At 38.4% G+C, this 26,012-nt stretch overlaps 1 protein-coding gene across 1 annotated transcript in view; it reads left to right on the top strand.

The window, feature by feature from the left end:
- LOC124167724 overlaps positions 1 to 26,012 on the top strand; it is a 999,415-nt gene that overhangs the window by 203,612 nt on the left and 769,791 nt on the right. The window contains exon 3 of the mRNA XM_046545733.1: positions 20,199 to 22,536. Within this exon, the coding sequence (XP_046401689.1) occupies positions 20,826 to 22,536 (1,711 nt within the window). The 5' untranslated portion in view covers positions 20,199 to 20,825. The remainder of the gene's footprint in view (positions 1 to 20,198; positions 22,537 to 26,012) is intronic.

Raw genomic sequence — 26,012 nt, 5'->3', positions numbered from 1 at the left:
TGTAGAGGTGACACATTCATTTTGTTAAAGTAAAGAGAATGAATGCTTAATGAAGACGATTGAAATATTTAAATCAATTTCCCTTGAAGTTGTGATGTCAAAAAAATACGGAATTAGTCGCGCAAGCGTACTTTTTGCGCAATCGTGACTGAGGTGTCACAAATTCAACCTTATATCTGTAATTTTAATCTTACAAACATGAAACTGGAGTCATTCCTAAACAATTTAATTCGTGGATAATTTGAAGAAAGGGTGGTATCAAGCATGGAAAAGTTGTATCGACTGAAGTGCATAGTGTACCTTTTGATACGTTTGGACCTCAATTCCTACTGATGCATAAAATAAAAGCTGGAACTTTGGCTTAAGTTTTAAAATAATCGCAATCGCATCTGAATCTCGTAGTGTTACTCTATGTTACCATTTGGTGTCGTCATTCTGAATTTTGTCACTTTCCGGTCGTTACATGAAGGGCCTTACCCTGTTCTTTTTAATAGGCGGATGCGGATCACAAGATGTATTTTTGCGTTACGCCCTTAGAGAAATTAAAATTTTCGCCACCATAGTTGCTGCATTTTTTTCTTAGTGGTGGTTTGGTATCTCTTTGGCCTAGGGAAACGGCACGACTCGCCACTAAAATACGCACTATTAAAGCGATCACTGATAACTAAATTATAAGAATTAGATAACTAAATTTCAAATTTCCTCACCATCGGTACATTTGAGGCCTTCATCTATTCTGTATTGCTGTTGTCGGGCAATTCGCATTAACTGCATCTATAGAATTCCCGATTTTAGTAAACGATGTACTTATAATCCTCTGGAGATAAAACGGATACACACCAAAGGTAAATATTTAAATTTGTATCTTAATTGTAATTTTTTATAAACTTAAATGTAATTTGTATCTTAAATTTAACGGGAATTTGTGCTCTTTTTTGAGGAATCATTGCAGGCTTTGTTCACATAAATTATGATTTCACAGACATTATGAGAAGTATGAAAGAAAAATTCGAAATTTTCCCGGCGTATGATACTGGAAAGTTGCTGTTGGTTTCGTATCAGCTGTTTCCATCGTTTTGACGATCTAGTCAATGCCCAAGGCGACCATCGTAACGAAGGCATAATATGGAGAGTCTGGCCTGGCTGCAAACCAAAGACAACTTATGAGGAATTTCAAATTTTCACCCCATAATTATTACGGGGATTGAACAATCGGAGTTCGAACTCCATAAAACTTAATAATGGTAGTTGAATTATTGTTTGAGTGTACCTACTTTTGTACACTGGTCAACGAACACATGACTACGTTAGCATCAGTTAATTTTAGCCTGAATTGTCCACTCTTTCCGGAACCGGATGACGGTTAACCTAAATGGTTAACCGCTTCAGCAGTATCGTAAATATTCCTATGGGGTGTTAAAAAAACAATAAAATTGGCCCTTCAGTCTTTTTCCTATCAATTATTTACCTCGTCGTCTTGTCTAAACGTCGTTGGCTCAATGAGCCGTCGAATCCCGGAGATAATGGACCAGAAGCGAGAGGCGGGTTTGATGCATGGCGTCATAGAGCTAAAAACCTGGAGCGCCTCTCTCTCTTCGCGAGGATTAGGTGCAAATAGAAGGGGGACGCGCGATGAAAGTGAAAGTAGACCGTTTAATGGCGCAGCGTGCGGATGGAGGAAGGCGGAATTTTGAGCTGGGCGAACGGTATGAGGATTCGCCGCCTGAAATCCCAGAGGCTTCGACGGGTGCTGGAAAGGTTAAGGTGGTTGCTGCCGGGGGATGACAGCGGGGACTCTGTAGTGGGTGAATTACGTTAAAGTGGCAAGGGCTGACGTTTCGGCTTCGCCTTAATGGGGTGAGGTGGTAAAAGTTAGGCCGGGTGGAAAACGAGTCCTTGTTATGCCTCTCTTCCCGGAATAGGTTGAAGGGGTTACTATGCGGTGAAAGTGTTGAATAGCTTATGGTATGATAATAGAGGTGAGGGAGAGAGAGTCATAGAAGTGAAGCTGCTATGTAGTATACTCATGAAAATAGCGACGTTTCCACTAGAATAGCTCTATGCCAACGTAGATGTACTACAATCATTTCCTTCTTATGTCATAAAACGTGATGTAGAGAATGTAAGTGATAAGCTGAATTACCGAATTCAATTGCAGTGAATGTGTTTCATGATATTTGGTATTGTATGAAAATTCTAGAGAAAATGTAAGAAATAGTATACATTTTAGACCAATCTCCTCTAGGATTTATGGCATGAGAGTAAAGATGAAATAGATCTATAAGAAAGAATGGAAAGTAAGTGTAGCTGCTGGGTAGTAGACAAATATAGACAGGGAGGAAGAAAATTTCCTAAGAATAGCTCTATGCAAATGTAAATGGACTCTATTCATTCCCACGCCTTCTGATGCTAGAAAACATGCTTCATAGAACGTTTAATAAAGTGATAGGCTGAGTAGCTCATTTTGATTGCTATATGCATTTACCGCTATGACATTTGGTATTGTATACATATTTTAAATAAAAATGTAAGAAATAGTAAAAATTGCAGATTGTGCTATCCTAGGATTTATTTTGCCATATAAATGTACTAGTAGAGCATTGAGATAATAAACAAGTGTCCACTTAAAGTGAGCAATGATCTACGTTTCCAAATGTTATGTAAATGAAGTTGAAATATGTTATGTTTACGTAGTAAACTTTAAAAATATATTTTTTTCATCTGCGTGTCCCAGTCATGTTTCCTTAAATGGTATAACACAAATGAAGTATTGATGTATGTAATCACATCATATTTAAGGAAAGTGATTTATTTCGTATAATTAGCCAAATCATGCAAGGAAATTATCCCATTATGCATAAACTCTGCTCTATCATTACCATTTTATTTACTACTCGGTTAATATCCGAAATGTTCTCAAGTCATTACATTTTGAAATATGGGTTCTTATTTCCTTGCTGAAAAGGTTTTTCAAGGTGATCGATGGAGCGTAAGTTTATAAGGAGTCACTAAGGCGTCTTGTATGACTTTTAGCGTCCTTTTAATTACGAAGAAAGGTGATTTATTGCTCAATAAGGGGTCCGAAATGGCTTTGAAAGTAGTTCCACGAAGGTCCAAGAGGGTGTAAAAATTGGAATTAATTCAAGATGGGAACCCAAGTGAAGTATTTAGAAAGTGGTTCAATTTGAAGGTTATGAGCCAAAGTATTTTATTTACAGGGTACACTCTGATTTTCTTTAATCCATAGAGTCCTGATCATGACACATGGACTTGAAGTGACGCTCCTTTTATGTATTTATGCATGCGATGCTAGCAATAGGTATTCATTTTTCAGCATTCCCTTATATCTTTATAATTTAGTTGAAATCAAGTCACATTTTTTTACGGATCATTGGTTCAGGTTTGGCTGCTGCATACAATTTAAGACGCCAGGAAAAAGGCTTTGGAAGTAAAAACTAGCAACATTAATTGACATTTTCATGTAAATTTTTTATACTTGGTTTGTAGTTTTTCCATGGAACTGGCAAAAAAATTAATTATTCTCGTTAACATATTTTAAGAATAAATATGGTAACGTCTTCGACACATAATTAGTTCATCATATTGCATATCATATGAATAAGCACTCATACTACTAATCTAATTTCGTATTCAAGTCTTATTGAACAAGTTTTTCGGTGTTGCAGACACTCTTTAAGGGCTCCAGCTTCTGTTTACTACCGATGGATTATAAAATTAAAATCATGCCGTTTTTTCCCAAAAATGATTTTTAACGAAAGAGGACAATTCCTTTCAGAAAGTTCCAATGAAGTACTTTGAAACAAGAAAACCACGAAATAACTTGTCATTTGCAATGATAAATTTCTAACTTGTGGTGCACATCCCAACAAGGAATTTTAGTATATGTGCTTAAATGTGTTTAATACTGCTTTCTTGCTCGGTGCTAATAACAGTTTCTGGCGAAGAAGGCTATACCGTATAGAGGTTTGTTACAAGTCTTTATTCATCTTTTACTCTGTGAAGTGGTTCGACTTCGAACAAATTTTACAAAAAATATTATATTGATTCATATTAAACTGCTTCATTGCAGCAATATTTTCTGTCCATTCAAAATGAAAGCATTTCTGAACTCATACGTGCAATATTTCTGCGTCTGTATGAAAAGCCACATTTTGAGCTGGAAATTATTTGATTCAACGTGACATTTCCAAACTCAAACTTTTATTACCATTAAATGAGAGTACGGACGCTTCAGATGCTAGGGGTGACCGATTTTATTTTCATATTTGGTGCAAATAACGGAGAGAGAAATTAAGATTATGCATAATATAATGTATACATATAAAATAATTGGCTTCGGATACCAATCAGAAACTTCATTTGTAAATTCACGCCTGTCACCGTTAATCACGAACGGTATAATGCTTAAATAAATAATTGCTTCGATTGGATTAATATTTGAAATTGAAATTCAAATAAGCATAGTTAAATCCGCTGCTCATTTGTGATTCTGTGACCATGAACCTTGTTTCTGTTGAATGATTATGAGTTTTAATTTCACTATCAACATAGATCTCATAAGACCGTATACATGTGTTAAGTTGTTCATACTTCCAAATGGAGTTCATGTACCCAAAAAAGGTCAACGTAAAAACTAAATCGCTTCAACGAGAGAATGAACATGTTTGCAATATATACCTGCTATACATATCGTCGTCAAATTCAAAACTTCTGCTTGTAAACTTAATAAAAAAGTGTCCTTTTTATCCTTTTCTTATGCTATTTTTTATAACTGTATCTCCTTTTCGTTTGCGTTTATGTGTTCTAATTCTTACTTTGAAATTCATGTCAGTAAGATTGACATAATTTTAAAATACTTGAACACATAAGTAATCGAAGTCAAGTCAGAAGTAATGGAAAAGCTTAGAAAATAGTTTAATGGGCAAGTTTATAAGAATGTGTATTCATCAATTCTGCTGTTATATCAAAAGAAGTATTGAATTATGATGGATGTATTAGTGAACTTTGCTAGGATGTAGTTTCTCTCTTGCCATATGGAAGTTTGGTGGTAGAGTTGTTCTCTCCCATCGGCGCAGGCTTGTTGAATTTTCTATGCAACGTAATATCTTCGGAATTATTTAGCTAAGGGAAGAATTATTTTATCTGAAAAACCATCTACGAACTATTGTCAAACAAGGAAAGTATGAAGGGGATTGTTAGGCATGAATGCTGGCTTCCCACCTTGTAGGACCGGGTTCAATTCCTAGCCATGTCGAAATGACTGCCCGATCTCTGCTTAATTGCGTCGTGGAGGGTATTTCATGTGCAGCACTCTGTTCGTCGGATGGGACGTCATAGTATGCTCTAGTCCTCTTCGCGCATGTCATTCAGAGCAGGCTAATGCCGACGCCGGGTTACTCTTCACTTTTATATTACCCCCATTCCTATATTTTAATAAACCTTTTCTGCCGCTTGTCTCTACCACACTATGCAAGGAAAATGTAGAGTAGATAACGAAATACATTTGGTTTTCTCTTGAATTATCAATGGTGATGATCAATGATACTGTAAAATCTTCAGCCGTATCTCCCTGTGCCATCGAGCTTCCTCTCTGAAAGCTGAATAATATAGACTTGTGGTGTAGAAGACTCGTAACATGAAGTAATATTTAGTATCATTGTTACTCTCTGCCTAATTCGACTTAACATATAGATGAGCATATTTTTGATTCCATCATGGGATATATCTACCTTCGTCATCTTCATTAAAATAATCTAAAAATGTTACTATTTTACTTCTAAGGATTTTTTTGATTTTACTATTTTAGTTGGATTAAAATTGCATGTAAAATGAATTAAACACAGCGAATTTTAATTCTTAGGTTTAAAATTTTAAGATCATGTTTAATATTTGCTCAGTCTTACTTCACCATTACTCTAATTAGGAGAATTTTCATGTAGAATAATCAATTTAATACATTGTGTGAATATATTTGACGCATAGGAATTCTATGTTTATTAGTATATGGAATGCTACTGTCTCTACTTATCTCGTGATTTATAAATAAAATAGACCGCTGATCTTCTTGAGATTGGTATTTTTCGTTCCAAGCATGCGATCCGGAGTTAGCATAAATATGTGAAATGCATAGAAAGATAAACTATTGCCACTATTACTGTTATGTCTCTGATGCAAATATCTTTATTTATGTAATTCCTAGCTATAAACGAAGGGAAACCATTCTATTGCTTCCTTTTTTTCCAATTTCCTTCGCAAATTTTCCCTCGTATAGCGAGGGATTGCTGAAGAGATACGGTGGCGTAGTGGAATTCAACATAACGACCCCGTCTACTTCCTTTGTTCTTCCGTCTCGTAGGGGTTTCTACCCTCTGTACCCCTTCCATTCTTCACACTCAGCTTGCTTTGTACTCTTCTTGAGCCTCAAAGTCCTCATCCAGCGAGCTTTCGCCAACAACAGACGCGACCCAGGCATTATGCACTCCGAGGATGCTAAACACAGTGAATACTTTTTTGCCTCATCTGAAGCTCGAAATCATACAAGCATTAAGGGCGCTATGTTGTTCTCCCGACTCTAGGTTGCCTATAGTTCTTCAGACTGCACACTGTACGGCCTTTATTCCTACCTTTGCGCTGCGCTATGACGCGTTCAACTATCTGTGCCATTCGGCACATATGGGTTATCGATTTCCTTTGCCTATAGGAGATGATTGGTCCCGTAAGAACTGAGCGTTTTTTCACTATACGTTGGGAAATGGCTCAATTTCAATGTAATAGTCGTACAATTTATTTATAGTTTGACAAATTTATATTTTATTATTGTTTATCAAAAGTATAAAATTAACGTAAAGCAAAAAAACGTAGTTTAAAATAATGTGCAGCTAAGAGGTAAAAATATCTTATATTTTTTACCATAGATTTCTGGCAATTACCTTCTTATAGATGAATAAACATTTCTGCTGAAATATAATATTCTTCCATTGTCTGATTGCCCAGTATTCTTTATGCTTATTTAATGTAGTGTATGCTGCTTAGTAGTTATCAAATTATATAGTTGATTTGAATTACGTATACATTTTCTTATGAGAAAATACGGGTAGTTCGATTTATTTTGGAGATTGTGTAACGATCAATTTTTTGCACTATTGCTTGTTAAATTTTGAAATTTTTGCAGCATTTATGATAACTATTCAACTCAATAGAGTATTTTAATAGAGTTCGTTGTGATTCACATTGATACACGGGCATTCAAGGTAGGAACTATGTTCGAAGGAGTTTGCTCAAAGGCCGCTTTGAATAGAATCGTAGCCAAGCATACTGATATGAAGTCACTGAAGTGTTACAAATGAAGGAAAAAGTTTACAAGCAGAAAAATCTTATAATACTGGTCCACTCAAATGCGTTTTTCTATAGACTTTTTTATGATCCGTGAAGGCATAAGAATAAAAATCGGGCACAGAAAATCCTCTTTCCTTTCATATTAGGTATTACATTGTAGGTCTTTGAATGATTTCAAACCTTACCGTAGAAGAGTTCATCGTATGTCTAATATTGGCAAATGTCTTTTTATTGAAAATTTTGGGTAATTATGGATTTTCGTGAATGCACCTTACATATTATCATCGATATGGGATCACTTTTTCCATTTATATAATATCAATAGTTATCTTACGGATATCTTCATATATATATTAAATATTCCTCGGAGAATTTTTACACTGTGGCTAAAATCGTGTGATACGTATATCCCTTACTTTGACCAAATGTCCTAGCCATTGGTAAATAGACTTTTACAAATTTTCTGCTCCGGTTGGGTCGATATTTATCTTGCTAGAGCTATTCGTGGAAATATTGTAAAATAGGGTGTTGGCAGTGAGGTGGTTCACAAGGAGCCTCAATCTAAATTCTCTGAATAATTTGGTAGATGGACAAAAATTTTACAGGGGAAAATATTGCATATTTATATATTCTGTCATAAGGTTAAAATAAACGCGAATGTTTTCGTCGATTACCTAATGAAAACTATTGAATTGGTGCTGACCTATTAGCTCAGTGGCAACCGTGGTCATAAGAGTATAAGCCACAGAAAACCGTATCTGATTAAGGAGCAGTAAAGAAGCGGTGACCTGCTTGAAAAACTTGTTTGCGAAAGGGGCGTTTAATTTTATTTTCGAGAAAAGGGTGAGAAGTAGGCGATGGATGCAAAAAAATAAAATATCATAACTTTTTTCACTTGCTTATTTCTTTACAAACGTTGAATTGTTTCCGCGAATAGTGTGAGGAATATGCGACGAATAAAAAAGCGGAAAAATGTGAGCATCATTATTTTTTCAAGTCACTCACAAACGGTGATAGTAAAAAGAATGACCAAAAACTAACGATCAGGTAAATACTTTGGATGATATTATGCAATATCAGAAAAAAAATACGATATCATTTTTTATCGCCAGTGTAAAATAGTCTTCGTGCATATGTACCGAGTTTCGAGCGCCGCTGTGCCCATATTCTTCGTCCTCCGCGCCTTTAATCTCGTTTCAGCATTAAGCGACACTCTTTTGTCGCCGCATAAGCCTTTCTCTTTTTCCCCAAGAGGGTTACAGAGAGACGGAGACGCTTGTGTATGTGCTAGTTTGCGTGTTTGGACAAAAGTTGTACCCTGCAACGCTGTTTATTTTCCCCATTCTCATCTTCCCTGACACTATCACAACGAAGTGCGCTGGAGCGTCCTTTGGTTACTCTCCTTGTAAACTGAAGAAGGCCTTTTCTTACTTTTCTCCTTCAGAACACTCCTTTCTCTTTTCGCTCGCCAATGTTCCGCGGGAGTTCATTTTGTTCGCGTAGGCCGCAACCTCAATCCATTTTAATGACTTTAAAGGTGACTTCAGTGACAGCACATTCTCTTCCTAAATCCATAAGGGAATAGATTTTGGTTTTCAGTCCCCTGGTAGTGTGTTATACCTGGGGACAATGCCAGACATTTGAAAAGTAAATATTTATTCTTCACAGTGATTTACCTAAGCTAATTTCATTCGGGAGGTCTAAATAAATTGTCCGCATGGAAAGGAGCAGGTCCAGTAAAAATGTTATGATTCTCCATATTATTTTGCAATGGATGACTTATTCTATTCATTATGTGTGGCTTATTATAGGACAGTTTTCGTTATATCCAGTTCGTTATGTATTTAACAAAAGTTAAATCAATTAATTTTTGTTAAATTTAATTTTTTTAAATTAATTTTTCGGAAAGAAAAAATAGGTATTTACTTTGTCGTTTGCAATATGCTAATTTATTACTTAAAATTGACCTAACGCTATATATATTGTTATTGAGCAGCTAATGCGTTGTGTTAGCTTTTAATTGGCGCCATGAAATATATTTGTATCGTAATTATTCTTCACAGCTAATTTTATTCGGGAGGTCTAAAATTAAGTTAAAAAAAATAATTTAATAGCCCGATTTCAGGATGACTGCAATTCAAAATTGGGGAAATACTTAGAATTCTGACCTTTTACCGTTAGAATCGTATAGTTATTGGTAAATTATGGAAATATTTTGTGTTTCGTGGTTGTCAATAGTATTGCAACCCTCTTTTAGGAATTTCAACTTGAAATCAATTGGAAACGACATTAAGATTTTAAATATGATATCAGATTGGTTTATAGAATGAATTAATCAAATTTGTTTTGCAGCTAGTTTTGGTTGAGATATTCATTTCTTGTAACTCCTATGACTCAGTCATTTCGTATTCCAAATCAAAGGTTGGTTTGTTTCACCGAATATAGAGCTCACCCAGATGTAGGTAATTAAGTGAGCTTTAAACGGTGAGTGTAGAGGTCATTCGGAAGCAAACAGCTTTCAATTTTCTCCAAGAGTTAGCCATTCCAATGATCTCGTAAGATTTTATGTATTTTTTCCTCCATCTGAACTCCTATGCGCTACCTGTAAAAGTAATGGCATTTCATCATCTGTAAGTATTAGACGATAGAAAATAATTTTTTTTCATTTTTCTTACCGAGGAAATTTATGGCTTGGGTTTGATCCGTTAAAGTATATATTTACTTGAAAGTGTCCCACTCCAACTTATTTTATTGTTGCGTAGGCGCTGGGAGAAGGGGATATTTGTCATTTTATATTTTATTAAAAATTAAAAACTACCACCAATACCCGCTTTCCCTCAAGGTGAGAAAATTAGAAATCATTCATTTTCAGCTATTTAATTTCAAATTAGTCTTAGAATTGACACTTTCAACTCTCATCCCAGAGACTAATTCCACATCTCGGCAATGCAACGTCTCTGATTTTCTTTTCCCAAATGCTTAACCGAGGTAAAAACAAGTCAGTTCTTTTCTAAATGCATTTTCTTATTCCAAACGACTCACTCTCCAATTAAATGAAAAACAAATCCTTTATTTTGTATTTTAAAAGTAATTTTGGCAATTTTAATCCTAACATACATCGTACTAAATTTCGATGTCTCGCGACCACATGCGTTGGTTTTCAGAATAGAATTCCTATCTGGAAACAAGAAAAAATATCTCAAATCTATGAATCAAGTTCGAAGATTGGTAGTTCATGGCAAAGTTTCAATGCTTTAATTCGGAAGCGAACAGCTTTCAATTTTCTCAAAGAGTTAGAAATTCCAACGATAATCTAGTAAGTTTTTATGAATTTTTTTCTACATCTTACCTCCAATGTCTCCATAGGGGATGTGTAAGTAGGAACGGGGGTGTCCAACGCCCCCTGGATCTCCCTGATTTCATTTCCTCCACATCGGAGACACCGCACCTCTTCAACACAGGCGTCTTGTCTACTTTAGGATGACTCGTGAAGCGCGTGGTCTTCGCTGCGACTCCGTGGGGAAGAAAAACCTGTTATCGGCAAGTAAGGAATAAAAAAAAAAGTTGAAACGGAGGTGTGGAAACATGAAATGGAAAGAAAGGATGCGCCTCTTTTCCACCTCGAGTAGGAAGAAACGATGTCTTTCTCTGACATCCTCGAGACAACTATTGCTTCTATACCCTCCAGCTACAACACTTCCTCATGCCCCCATCCCCAGTTCCATTCAGGGGAAAGGATGTGTCGCTGCATCCATGCCGGAACCAGAGCTCTTTTCAACTCCCAGACCCGTTTCAGTTTCCTATCCTATCTCCTAGTAATTCTCTCCCGATAAGTCGCATGATTCACACTGTCAACCCACGCTACTCTGTAATTCTTTTACTCCCTCACCTATTCCGAGAAACGTTGCTTTTGTTAATTTTATCTTGCTAAGTTGCAATATCCTTGACTGAGCCTTAGCTTTAAAAAAGCATTCCAAGTAATGAAGCTTGTTGATCTTAAGGGGAAAAAGGCACGTAGCTGCTTATATATCTCCAACAACAGTATGGTATGCAGGTAAGGTTAAGTTTGAAGGGTCCGAAGCCTTTAAAATGAGGTGCGATCGAAGGATATTCCTTGCAGGTAGCACTTAGTGTAGAGTTTATTAGAGCTGTTTTTATATTGATATTTTTGTGATGACCTATTAAGTGGTTTAAACTATTCGCTGCCGGGATAAAATTCTATCAACGAATACATGCATGATAACACTCTCAGGCCGATTCAAATGTGAACACTACAGTTTGAAAAAAATTGCGCAGAATGGAGGTAAGGGTAAATGGAAACTGTTTCCGTCGTTAGGAAAGTTAATTAGCAGAAAGGGTAGTAGAGAATTAGTGATCCCAATAATAACATTTTTTATATAATATCATTTGTGAAGCTCTTGAGAGTTTAGTTAAATGGTTAACCCTTTCATGCTTGTCGGCTATAGCCGACGCAGATTATACCTCACAAACGAGCGAATTTCTGCTATAACAGACGAGATTTTCCGAATCTCCGGAATGTTTCGCTTTCATCCTATTATTTACACTAGGTCTCAGTCCCATGTCGCTGTCGTAAATGATGCCTATAATACCAGCTTCACAGAGAACAATTTCCCTCGTGTCGATCCCTGTCATCAATCTCACTCACCGTTTGTTTAATTGCTTGACTGAGTGTCGACGCATAGGCAAGAGTCGTTTCCGTATTTCAGTCGACGAATGAGCGATGAACTGCTAGGAAGCAAGGTCAGTCTCTCAAAACAGGCGTATCGATCAACCTCTCGCTGATTGAGAGTCGTTTGTCATTGCATTGCGCTAATTTCCTCCTTGATGTTACCTCTAGTTACAAAAACAGGTATTTCTATTTCTCAAATGAATGGAGTGAAGGGAAAGAAAATGAACTACATATTAACCCTTAGGTGCACGCTAAGCGGGGATTTTGCCGCATTTTTCAAAAATTCGAAATAGCGCGTTTATTGCGCATGGATCACTGGTGGTACATTTTGGTATTCTATTTCTGTACTTTTCCTCTACCAAGAACATATGTTTGCGTCAATGTGACGACCAACTTTTGTTTTAGAATCTTACAAAGTGAGAACGATGACAACCTCGGGCGATTTGCCGCTAGATGGCGTTCACACGATACTAAGGAATTTCTGATAATCTGTCGCTACCGTGGAAACTTGGAAGCATAATTCTATTTTCAATGACATGTTTATATGTTGTTTCGTAATTATTATATTTTTGTAAGCGTTTGCAGTATTATTTTGCTGTTATTATTATTTATATAATTTATCTCAACCTATAACCACGAGTCGTAATTTAAAAATTTCATCTTCATACTCAAATATGAATTACATTGGTGTAAAAATGCGTTATTTACACTTAACTAGTGACCGAAAAATAAGTTATGCACGTTTTTCATAATGTATTATGCATTGGAGTTTGAAGGCGAAGAGTCGGCACTTGGTGTATCCACCTGCGGGATAAGAACATAATGTGTGTGCTTTTACTTCAGTGAAGGCACCCAATAATTAATAACTCAAGCAGTAGGCTGTTGCCATACATGGTTCAATCTCCAGAAAAACATACATTTTCTGCAGGAAAAGTTTGAAAAACTAAGTTTTGTTAAATAAGAACCGAAACTGTGCTATTACATTTTGTCAATCATACAATCTAATGACGTATGTGGCAGAGATCGTTAGTAAAATTTACAGTTTTTTTTCTCAATTTTTACTTTTGTGCTGTCTACGGACATGACATATGTATATCCACGGAAATAGCAGAAAAGGATTATTGTGCTTACTCCCGAGAAAAAAATGCATTATTCATTGGACATTCTGTAACTAGTCACTGGGTATAATCATGTGCGTAACCATCTGTCATGTCCATGGGCTGCAGAATTTACGAATATGATGTCCACGGACATGGTGATTTCATTTAAATTAAGTTTAAGTCGGGACTGACAAAAAGTTTGGGCAGTGTCCTTGCTACATTGAAATTGCATTTTATGGCTGTAGAAGTCGTCTTAATTGTAATTATTAAAAACTTTTACCTTTACTAATGTTTACTTGTCAACGGGCATGATTATGATCTTGGCTCTTTCAAAAAACTGAACAAATTTTTTTCCAGCGTTTAAACATTAACTAAACCAAGTATAAACATATCTGCGGATATTCAATTTGGGGAATAACATTTTTTCTTTACTAATTTGTCACTAAGATTATTAAAAGGGCAAATAAAATAAAATGCCAGTTTAGTTTTTATTTGACAGTCTTGGTTTTTTAATGGCAATCCTTGGACATAATTTTGTACGATTATGAGAGAATGAGCCACCTACGTTTTTGTTGTCATTATTGGGGTATTTAAACCTAATATCGCTTTATTCTCAAAACAACAATGATTTTTCTTATTTAATCAAAGTTTCCAAGGACATGATCAGCATTGCCATCAGAGCATGTGCAAAGATACGGTTTTCCAATTTCAAATTCGAGATTATGTAGTATGTTGGCCACTCATCTATAAAACCTGGATAGTCCAAGGATATGCGGAATTTGTTTTCATGTGGTAGGTTATCGAATGTGAGGGAATATGAGAAATCAGTTTGAAAATGTCATTCCTTAATGTGCATGTATTAAGTGGTGATTGTTTTCTTATTTCTTCCATACAAGGCCATCCTAATATCTATATGCGATTCAGAGGGTGCGCCACAATTATCAAGATGCATCATTTTGTCGTAAATTTACTTCAGTTGTTTCAGGTTATTTTTACCCCTAATCATATTTTATCTATCATGAAGATGAATATTGCATGAAAAGTTGACGTTCAAATTTTCTGGAACAGTGATATGACTTCAAATTCATATTTGAGTGATTTGAAATGGGGAAGTCTTATTTTTTGATCTTCAGCAGTTGGCATGTTACGATAATCATTATTACAAGTCAACAATCCTAAACTTGATTTGTTACAGTTTCCCCTCGTTTCCTATCCCACAGTTATCTATTTGTTCTCTACTACCTCTTTTATGACAGTTCTTATGAAACTCATTCTGGACCGTCCCTTCACTTTCTTTCTTCCACTGGTCCTACCGCGACTGTTTTTATGACATACTAATAGAAGTTCATATTTTTGAATTATTGTAAAAAAAAATATTTCCGATAATTCGTATTACAATTTCTTAAGGTTTTATAAAATCATCTTTGGCCATGATTTGATCCCTAATGCACATGCTCCTTTAAAACGTCACAGTTTCATTTCCTCGTGACCCCTTTGTCACAGTTGCAACCGCGTATCCTGACAAGACTTCTCCTTCGCTTTGCGTCTTCCGGCATCCAACCCAGTTCGTTTCCATCACTCCCTGCCAGATCCCAGGGAGCGCTCGCGTCGCTAATGAGACTGCAGTCTAGCATTTGCTCCACGCGTAGCGTCGCATCCGGGAGTTCTTTTTATCCGCGTGCAATTCTAGGTGACGCTTGCTCTAGAAACTGCACTAGTTCCGGGAGCCAGAGGAGCTCCAAGACGTCTGTCAACCGGCCGGATATTTTTCGTGCAAACGTTCGAGGGATGAATCTAGCGCTGATATCGTCTTGTCTCGCGACTGCCAGGATTTCCACAGAAAAGAGAGGACGACGCTAGACTTACAACTGACATAGCGCTGCATTAACCTGCAAAGCCAGAGTAGAAGTCTTGCTAAGCAAAGACTCAAAATTGCTTTCAAGCCTTAAAATATTCTCCTCTATCGTATTTTAATAGCCTTGTTTACCTAAGAATTTGAACGCCAGTTTCTTTTTAACCCTCATATGGATTTACAAAATTAGTTACGTCGTTGGATTCTCGGCGCCGCAGCGGCGCCGCGTCATTTTTTGCTATTATCTTTCAAAGTTAGCCTGAATTTACAAGTTTTTTGATTGATAATGGTAAATACATCTATTATCTTTATTTCTTACCGTTTTTTGCTAGATTTAAACCCTTATTGTTGAAGTAATAACAAAAAAAAATTGAACGCTGCATTCTTTTCCATTTCTTGTCGTAATGCTCTTTATTTCAGTTCCCTTTGTATGTTATTTTTGAGTGAAAGTTTTAATTTCGTGAGTAATTGTTGTTTGAAATATTTTTCTGATATGCAGAGCTCGGCAAACTCCGCTTTTTAATGTTTATATTGTTTATAATTTTATGTATCTAAATGCTAAAAATGATGACCAAATAAAATTCGTTTATGCCCATATGACATAATTTTGCTTCAATGCGTCCACCCATATGTTATATCTTTGTAGTGTATATAGAAGGATAAGTTATTAAACGTTAATAATGGAACAGATGTAGGTTAAGTGTGAAGAGACGAGTGTAACTTTCGTAATTTTTACAAGATTCTGGCGATCAAGACAAATCTTACGAATATTCTGGGAGCTTATGTCCTGAAATTAAAAAAATCAAGTCTTATGGCTTTTGAAATATAAATAATATGGGATGATAAGCGGCGTGTCAAAGAACTCAACGCTTCTTTGGAGATGGAGCTAGAAGAGTCGGTACTCTTTTCCTACCACGGAGCCCCATTCCCCCACTGGGGACGTGTAGCCCAAGCGAAAGGTTTCCTTAGATATGGACGGGTAAATGTTTTGCGTGGGAGTGCATAAGATTAGGTTTTACTCTTGGATTGGTGGGAAGTCCAAAAATAAATTCTTAGAAGTATGTGTTATTGGTGGTAGAGGGGAATGAGCGGCTGCCTTTTTTTCGTCCAAATCTGCGTGAGAAACTGATGATAGTATGCTCTGGGGTGACAAAAATACCCTCACTTTGGAAGGACTTCCCTTACATTTTCTTTCCGTTTCCTTTCTTAGCGTTTCACTGACCCAAACATTGAGACTCTCCATACTTTCCCACTAAGCTCCCTTATTCTTCATTCACCACCTTCTTACCCCCTCCCACAAAACTTGATTGAACCTCTCACCACCCTAATGACCCACCGAGCTGGACCTTCTTGGAATGAAGGGAGGGCCACCGCGGGGCGTTTTGACAAGGCTTTTGTTCCCTGTCCTTCATGCAGCGTTAGAAGGATGAAGAAAAAGCAGGCTTTTGTATCTAATTGCCTCCTTGCACTCCCAACCTTTTTTGCGATAAGGATTTTCTACTCCTACCTGTCCTAACGATCTGGGTATTCCCCGATCCTTGGCAGTCTACACACTACTGCCCCTTCACCTCAAAACAACCTCCTGGCATTCCTTCTCCTTTCTCCTTCTTACTCATCCCTTTACGTTAGTAACACCCCCAATGCATAAAACATCTGTACATTTCAGTACACATAGAAACGAGATATATGTTTACAAATTTTCACCTCATGGTAAATTGTCTTTTCATCTATTCATAATGAAACGATTTTTACCATGTAAAGTCTAAACTCATCGTCAGGAAAGAGAAATTATTTTCTATCACGAAATTAGTTGGGTAGTTATCTTGATTTCACCTCAATGGTAAACTGTCACGTCATCAGTAGCTATATAAACGCCAGCAATTTTGTATAGACTATCGTAGCCGCAAAGGGATTTTTTTCGAATGAAAGGTACAAGACATATAACAATAACTGTGCGATGTGTTCTTCACGGTAGTCGGGGAAACTTCTGAATCTCCTGGCAAGTTACAGTTACTCATTCAGCGAGAAATATTCACACAACGGTGAGGAAGCATTATTCTACGAATTCGGATAATGCATTGTGTTAAAATTTTCTTAGAATAGCTGCTTGGAGTAATTCTAAACAGAGTCACTCTAGTATTTACCCAAAGCTGACTATCACCACGGCAGTAACGTGGACGCGGAGCGGAGAAGGTGCCCAAGCAAAACTAAGTCGGAAGCCATGGAAAAACAACTTTGAATAGCCATGAGTTTCTATGAATAATTCTCGCAAAAAGATGAAGTTTTGTCAATGAACAATATAACGAAGCAAACGTAATGATTCTTAGCTAAAAGAGAAAGCACAATTGGTATTGTAATATTTTCCTTTTGTTAAACAATTTCACTTGGTTTATAAGTTAAAAATTAAATAATAGGATTAAAATAGATTATAGAATTTCATATGAAACATTATTGCTTTGACATTAGCGTTGAAAGTGCAGACCCTGACGTAACGATGAGGAAATTCTCGGTCCAAGCAAAACTAAGTCGGCGGCCCATGAGAAAAAAAACTTTGACTAGCCATAAGTTTTTATGAATAATTTTGTAAAAAGATGAAGTTTTGTCAATGAACATCATATTGAGGCAAATATTTTGATTTTTAGCTGTAATAGAAAGCAAAATAGGTATGGTAAAATTTTCCTTTTGTTTAACAATTTCATTTTGTTTATAATGTTTAAAAATATAAATAATATGATAATAAATATATTATAGCATTTCATACGAAACATAAATGATTTGACATTAACATTGGGAGTGCAGTCAATGACGTAGCGACGAGGAAATACTGAGCGCCGCAGCGGCGCCGAAAATCCAACGACGTAACTTTTTCCATTAGAGGCCAATAAAATGTAAACTATCGACACTATGCTAACAAAATTTTATACGTAGACGAAGAAGGCAGAAAAAATAGACTACTGAAAATTTCAGAATGATCCATTGGAAAGGAAAATTTTTACACCACTTTTAAAACCACGAGCGCCGCTAAGGCGCAGAGAATCCATATGAGGGTTAAATCGATGACTATTTCGGAAAAATTGATTCGAAAATAAATGAAGGATGAATTATTTCCTATTAAAATAAATATTTAACAAGATGTTATAGGCATTTGTACACCATTTATTTAAAACTTCCATTAAATCAAGTAAGTATCCTCACGTATTACCGTACTTCTACAATAGGAGAAGGGAAGTTATTAAAAGCCAGCGTATGCTAAAACTACTGCGTTCAGGTACCAGGCAATTATATTTTGTGAATTTAGTGGTAATTATCCAGTTTTTTTAATTAAATAATTTTATTCAATGATGAAAACACAAGAGCACAGTTCTATAGAACAATCTAGTGTAAAGAGGTCAAATTGTTGTACTTTAAGATTTGGTGATTCCCTTATGCAATTTGAGGGTATAATCTTCATAAGATTCCCACTAGGTGAGCTGCTAAGTCAGAGCCGACATTTAAATAGCTAGACAACAGGGCTTTGAGTGAGCTTTGGAACTAGTTTATAAAATTGGACGAAATATTGTCAAATAAATATGTTGAGAAAGTAAAGTTTTGGAAAAGGGTCGATAATTGTTATCATCTGTGCACATCAGTAACAATGTGTGCACGCAAGTGGCATCAGTTTCACCTGTACCATGTATTTCGTCCCTAATTAATGCTCTAAATTTGGTAGCATCAATCTACTCACTGCAGTGTACAAACATCCTGCAAACCGGATATTGGGTGTTAACTCAAAATTTAAACCAGTCCTTGAACAAAATTCTTGTAGAAAATAGTAATAAATTTTCTTGGTTTCTAATTTTACCCTTGGTGCAAATTCTCTTGTACTTCTATTCAAGCAACCATTGCAATTTTAGTCCTAGAGCAACTGTGGTAAACTCTATCTTCCTTTTTGCTTTAATCAATATATCTTGTTACCGATCTTGGTGAGTGTAAGGCACTGCATCCCTTATCCCAGTTGTCTAATATTTTTTTTCGCGTCGATTTTACTTCCGTTAGTTGGCCTCTTATCATTGTTGGGGCTGCCCTCCTCGAGACTATAATCCATCACCTTCACCGAATTTCCCTTACGCTGTCATTCCCTCTATTCAATCTCTTATGCCTTCATCGTTTTCCTTTTAGCCTTGCCTCTTTCCCTAAGGCTTATTTTCCCCTACTTGGATCTCGCATCCATCAACGCGTTAATTTATAACTTTTAATCACACTTATGACTTCCTTCTTAATGCTACCTTTGTAGACTGCTCGCCATATTTTCATTCTTATTTTAAAACTTGCTATTAAATAGCTTCATTTAAAAAAGGACATATCACTCTGGCTATGCTTATCAATTATTATTGATCAAAATTAAATAAAAATATCACTACTGCACGATGGCACTAGTGAATGGAAAATAATCGAAATAAAATCTCGTATTTCATTGCGTTGAAATACAGCCCCTAAGTAGCCCCTATGTAGCCCCTATGTAGCCATCAAGGGAATAGTCAGTATGAGTAGGGTGGTTTACCAATTGTCTTCACAAGGAAGAAAGGGCTTCGGCCAAAAGGAGTATCTCATCATATTTTTTGGTCTCATTCACATGTGTATGGTTCGGCTCCAGCTGCTATGCATATGATAACCCAGGAACTATAGGCCGTAAGTGTCCCCTGTGTGCGCATTCGGTTGCCAACATCCACGGCGCTTTGACGGCTACGCTTTTTCGAGCACCTTACTGAGACCTTCGGACTCCAAACTGCTTGATCGGTGTACCATCAATATTGCTTTCGTCTCATTGTCGTGTACATTCTCAAGTATCTGTCATGGGCAAAAAATTATATTTAGTTTATTTTCATTCTTATGTGATTGCCCCTTAATTACTGAAGTGTTCATGACCTTAATTCAATAGTATTTTAATGCAAGTGGGCATAAAAACAATTCGTTGGAACAGAGTGAGACTTTAATTAGAACTATAATTAATTTCCATCAAATTGTCTTTCGTGCTATCGCGGGAACTTAATATCATGCTAATGGAACATGTAATGCAACTATGATATATGATTTAAAACTTAAGAGGATTATTGCCAATATTTGAAGTGCCCCATGTGTTCTCCAAGATTCTCTTGAATCTACAAAACGTGTTTGATTGAACATATTTCATTAAGTAACACTCTTTTTTCTTTTTTTGCAGGTGGTGAATTTGCTTGCGATGACCTGGCCAATACCACTTCACGTTTCCGTCCCTTTTTAATGAGTACTTGTGGTCCCCATAAAGAGTGATTTGTAGTCGACTGAAGAATATCATTTTTGGTGACTTTGAGGTTGATGTCTTCTCACAAAATATGGCCAAAATACATGATCGTCAAGGGCTACATAGGCACAAATTATGAGTCAAAGTGCATGTGATGAGTATAGAGGTGTATAATATGTTCTTTGCGCGATCAAGTGACCGCCTAAATTACTTCATGTGTACATTTTTGTGATCTAAAAATCAATTTATTCGGCTAAAAAGAGAAGTAACTAAGTGAGTTTAGTGGAAAGTATTCAGCAAGAGTGAAAGTGGAAGTGGCAGAGGTTTCAAATTATCAAGGAAATTCAGGTTAAGCATTAGGCTGATTTTTTTTAACAAAATAGTCATTTTCTACTCTAAACGAAGGCAGTTGATCAACCCCGCTGAAGAGGTGAAGGACCATTTTTAGAAGAATCCGTCACCCTTGGCGAAGTCCTGGGAGCGGAAACAAGTATCGTACAGGGCGCGAAAATAAGCGAACCTCACGAACTCGCGGTGACGTCACCGGAAGTGCCGCCATGGCCGCTCATGCGCCGCCGTCGCTGCTTCCGCTTCCGGTGTGGGACGGACAAGATGGCCGCCGGGGACGTGCCAGGTGAGGGGGAGGAGGAGGAGACGGCGCCGAAGGCCCGCCATGGACGCCCCCCGAACGCCGAGACGGACGAGCAAAGCGGGCGCCGATCGCCCGGCCCAAGCGACCGACGCCGGAAGCGGCTCGTCGGCTGCACAGACCCCGCCGACGGCTCACCGGCCAGCCGAAGAGGAGGAGGACGGCTGGGAGCCGGAATGCGGCGGCCCGCCACTCATGCTGGCCATAGCAGCCTCCCTGTTCCTCTCCGCGCCGCTGAGCCCTCTGCTGCCGGCACCCCCCCAGCCCTGGGTCTTCGAAGACCCACCAGAACCACCCCCGGCCCAACCGCCAACTTCTTCCTCCTCGCCGCCATCATCTTCTCACTGCTCGCCCTCTCGGCGGCACAGCATCACCACGGCTACACCCACAAGTATAGCACTAGGGTCGTGAGGACCAAGTACGGCGCCCTCCGGGGTGTCGTCGTCTTGCTGCCCAACCCAAACTCGCCGCCGACCTCTCCCTCCCAGTCCTCTGCTCCAGCACCATCCGCTCTTTCGGATGAGCCAGCCAGCGGGTTCACCGCGCCGCGGCCGGGCAGACGGGGCTTCGGGGGAGTTGGAGCGGGAGCTGGAGGAGTTGCTTCAAAATCAGTCCGCTCTGTCCACCCTGTTCCAGGACCTACTAGCTCTTCAAACTCCGCCGCCTACTCCTCGAGAGCCACGGCCTCCTACGCAGGGCCAGGAGGAACGGGAGGGTTCGGAGGAGGAGGAGGAGGAGATGTTTTGAGCGCCTCCACTGGGAGGGCAGCCCAGTACAACGGTCGCCTCACATCCACGGCGTCCACTTTAGCAACTTCGGGGAGGCATCCACGGTCAGCTTCGTCCCCGGAACCTACGAAGCAGGGACTCGACCTATCTTCCTCCGCAGCGTCACCCACGGTCGGCGGTGTCCGGCTGAACTCTGGTCCCATCTCTAAAGTGACCCACCCCCTCAACTCGAACTCCTCTGCCGACTCAGACGTGGACCACGTCAGGACAAATTATGGAGAGGACGAGGTCCCGTCTCCGGTGAATGTGGGAGAACAGCTTGAGTCAGTGCAGTTTGGGGGTGTTGAACAAGTTGACGATGATGGGAGTGAATCTGGGATTGACAGTAACGATGGAGGGACGTCTGAGGACGGTTTCTCACGAAGTGGTGGGGTGAATAAGGAGGGAAAGTGGAGGAAGGGTAAGAGGCGGAAGAGGAGGCGGCGGAGAAGTGGAATAATCCGTAGGCCTAGACCGTTCAGGCCGGCGAGGCAACATCACCCTTACGCCGTGGAGGCGTTTCTAGGTGTCCCGTACGCAACTGCGCCCATTGGTCGACTTCGCTACATGCCACCGCTGACCCCGACCCCCTGGAGGGGAACCAAGGTGGCGGACACTCTACCCCCGGTGTGTCCCCAAAGGGGTAAGCCCAGGGTGGATAACGCGACGGAAGCCCTCCTGGCGATGCCCAGGGGGAGGCTGCGGCACTTGAGGAGATTGCTCCCTCTGCTGCAGACCTCGTCAGAGGATTGTCTCTACCTCAACATCTACGTTCCTCTAGGGAGACATGGAAATCCACCGCCAGCGCCACCCCCAACCACTACCCCGCCGCCGCAGCCGACGTCGGGACACCCTGTGAATGGTGAGTACGATACTCCTCATGACCTAATAATATGACCGCATTTTTCCAACGGGGGTGAAATTTTATAAAATCGTTCTCAAGGTTTTAGCGAGCTTTCTGCTGGTAATCTCAGTTATAGGTCGTGTGTAGTTGGAATCGTAATAAAATATTACGTCACCCTTAAAGCAACAAGTAATTATCGTTTTGGTCGCTAAATTAATTATATTGATTCTTCTGAATGCCACAGGAAAACCAAATTTGGAGAATACTTACAGCGAAATCTAAGATATTACCCTTAGGGAAACATTTTATTGTCATATTGAGCGTTTAACCCATTAGTGCATAGCATCCGATATATCGATAAGGCGTCCGAGTGTGTATTGTATTTTGTTATGGGCTCCAGTTGACCTGCGCTATATTTTAATACTGTATTAAGTTCAAATGGATGTCTGTCTTCACCCCCCGCTAATATTTTAGTTGACTCATTGAATTTATCGGCTAGAGAAGTATTTATGTGAGACATGCCTAACCCTATTGATTCACTTGATGGGCAAAATAAAACAAAATATTGCAATATATGACCAAAATATAAATTGCTTTTAAAAATCAGCATATTCTTTGCATATGTTTTTGCACAGATTGTGGTGTCTTTACTGAAATGCGGATTTAGTCAACCTCTGGTTATCGTGTTAGCAGACGAATGGGGAATAAATATTAGATCTTAAGAATGCTGAGATCACTGAATTGTGTTCCTCGAATATATTTATGTAAATTTTGAAAATGTCGGTGCAAAGTTATTTTTATCTAGAGAGCAATTGTAATTGCTTCAAAAATCGCGTCTTTTCTCAAATATTAAGAGTCACTTTTAGGGAATACATGTTTCCTTTCCAGCTTCTGTTAACATTTGTTTCATTTGATGTTTTCTGGCCATCAAAGAGCCGGTTTCCTTCAGCGATTTGCTGAATTTGAGAGCTGAACTTTGCTTAGTAGTATTATATCAAATTGTGACTCAACTCCTCCTTTTTCATATTTTGTCGAATTACAGGGGTGCAAAATTAAATAGTTTATATTATCACCGAAATAATGTATTTAATTTGATGTCATAGCTCGAGTGTGTGCCGATTCACCATGGTAATACTAGGAGACAGTTTTCAATTGGTTGCCATATTGTCTAGTAAACGATATATCTACCAGTGAAATTGATATCATTACTTTCGAGTAAAGTTATCGCTCATAGATAAGTACCAACGCATCGTTCTAGTCTACGGAGTAGTTCCTAAAATGTTACAAAAATTTACCGGAATAAAACGGATTCTTTTAAAAGATCGTACTCTTTTTTTTCTCTGTATTCATCTTTTCGATAGAATGTTAGCTGTAGAGTTATATTATATGACTAAGTTGAATATTTCATCACTTCAAATGAAATATTGAGGAATAAAATCACTGAACTCTCTTAATCGAAAAGAGAATATATTTTAACTCTTGAGTGAAATATTCCTATTTATTCATTTGTGGATTATTCCTTCCGTTCATCGCACTGTGTCTCGCATGGGCGGACAGTGGCGCTGCGAAATAGAATTTTCCAATACGCTAGTGAAACTTCTATTCTCATAGCTGAGGAAAATAATCTTCCGAGCAAATCATTTCTTCATCCGAGGAATACGAGCACGGTTTTCCTGGCGGACACGCCATGCATGCACTGTACGGCTTATAACACAGATTTACGGCCCGTAACAATTTCCATATTCATAGTAGCTTGACCTCAAACTGAATGCAAAAGAGGTGCACAATGAGGCCCATTCAATTTGTACGTAGAAGTTTCCTGGAGTTTTCTTGTCGGGAATAAAGGTAAGAGTGCAGGAAACACAACCCTTTAAGTAATTTTGCTTCTGTTCTGTTTCCATCATATTTTAACCAGAGAGCTAAGACCTATTTCTAAGTATAGAAGGCTCTACAAGGAGCATAAATCAAGCATTGCATTTAGGATGAACCTCTTAACACTAAATGCAAGTTCATCTAGGAATTAACTGTTAAGATATTTGCAATGATCTATCAGTTTTAAGTTAATTTGCGTATAGGTATTGATATATCGGGTATATCTCAGCGGCAAACGATCTATTGGCTATCTAGTTGTGTAGGATTCTATTTCCAACTTTTCAAATGTGTCAGACATTTCATGGGATCACAAAAATGTATAATAATTGACTCTGTTGCATTGATGTAAAAATTTTGCTTCATTTTTGGTCTTATTTTGAACTAACCTCTTGCATGTCGAGACGTTAACGTAAAATCGCATCAGTTATCATATGCTAATTTTAAGTTTGTGATAAATATTGAATGCCATGATGCAAAATTCTTAGCGCTGTGGTAGAGTGGTGTAGATTCTTTTTAAAATGTTTACTAATTGAGGGGGACCTCCGCGTATTTTAGTTCCACGGATGACATGCCGCATGACGTGCAAGTAAATTCCGTATAGTATTGACCTAAATGTGCGTCGGAGTGGTGATACTGACTACGGTCGTATGGTATTTGGTTGAACTAGTGCTCAGCAAGGTTGAAGGGCGTGCTCAAAGACTTGCGTTGGTGGCGCAAGGAAAACGGAGGTTAATTGCATCGCGAACAAATTCAGTACTCAAGCGCATGTAGGCAACATTAAAGCATTGTTGGAATTCAGTAGAGAAAGCAAAATTTGAGCTACAATTTCAGGATTTCGTCGTTGGTATCAAACTTGTTGAAGTTTCGGAAGTTTTTATGTTTGCAGTGTGCACTCGTCATAAATTGCAACGGTATCACAAAAGAAAAATCGGTCGAGAAAGCATTATTTGTTCTGATTTTTGGGTTATCGTTTTGGTATGTTTATCCAAATAGGGAAAAATGGCATATGTACATATACATCTACATAATACCCCGCAAACCGCCTAAAAGGTGTGCGGCAGGGGGTGTTAGGACACCAGCCGTTTACACATAAAAATGTGGTGCTTCAACGAAGTAAGGATTAGTATTTAGTAAAGTCCTTTATGGTTGGAGGGAAAAGGAATTCCCATATCTATCCGTTCGGCAAAACGTCTCTCTTAATTTATCGCTTCTGTTGGACCTGGAAATATAGTGAGGCTCTTATATTATGTTGTCTTTGTCGCTCTCAAAGATATCCATTCTCAATTGTTCAAGCAATCTAAGCCTAGTGCGCAGCCTCCGAGTCTCCATCGGCTCCCAGCCTAATTCGTTTAACATCTAGGTAACGCTGTCTGTACGCCCGTAGCAGTTTTTGACGAACCGCGCAGCTTTCCTTTGCATATTATTCAGTTCGCGGATTAAGTCTTTCTGAATCAGATCCCATACGCTCACTGCATATTAAAGGTGCGGTTGGATGAGTGCCTAATAGCACCTTTCTTTTACTTTCTCATCCGAAAATCTTCCCACAATACGCTTGACGAATCCTAATTTCTTCAAGGTTATGCCACAAGTATTCCTTATGTGTGTTCCCCACGGGAGGTTCG

The sequence above is a fragment of the Ischnura elegans genome, chromosome 11 (assembly GCF_921293095.1).
Source record: "Ischnura elegans chromosome 11, ioIscEleg1.1, whole genome shotgun sequence".
In the NCBI taxonomy this organism is placed as follows: domain Eukaryota; kingdom Metazoa; phylum Arthropoda; class Insecta; order Odonata; family Coenagrionidae; genus Ischnura; species Ischnura elegans.
The sequence above is the reverse complement of the archived record's forward strand: the minus strand, read 5'-3'. Positions and strand labels throughout refer to the sequence as shown.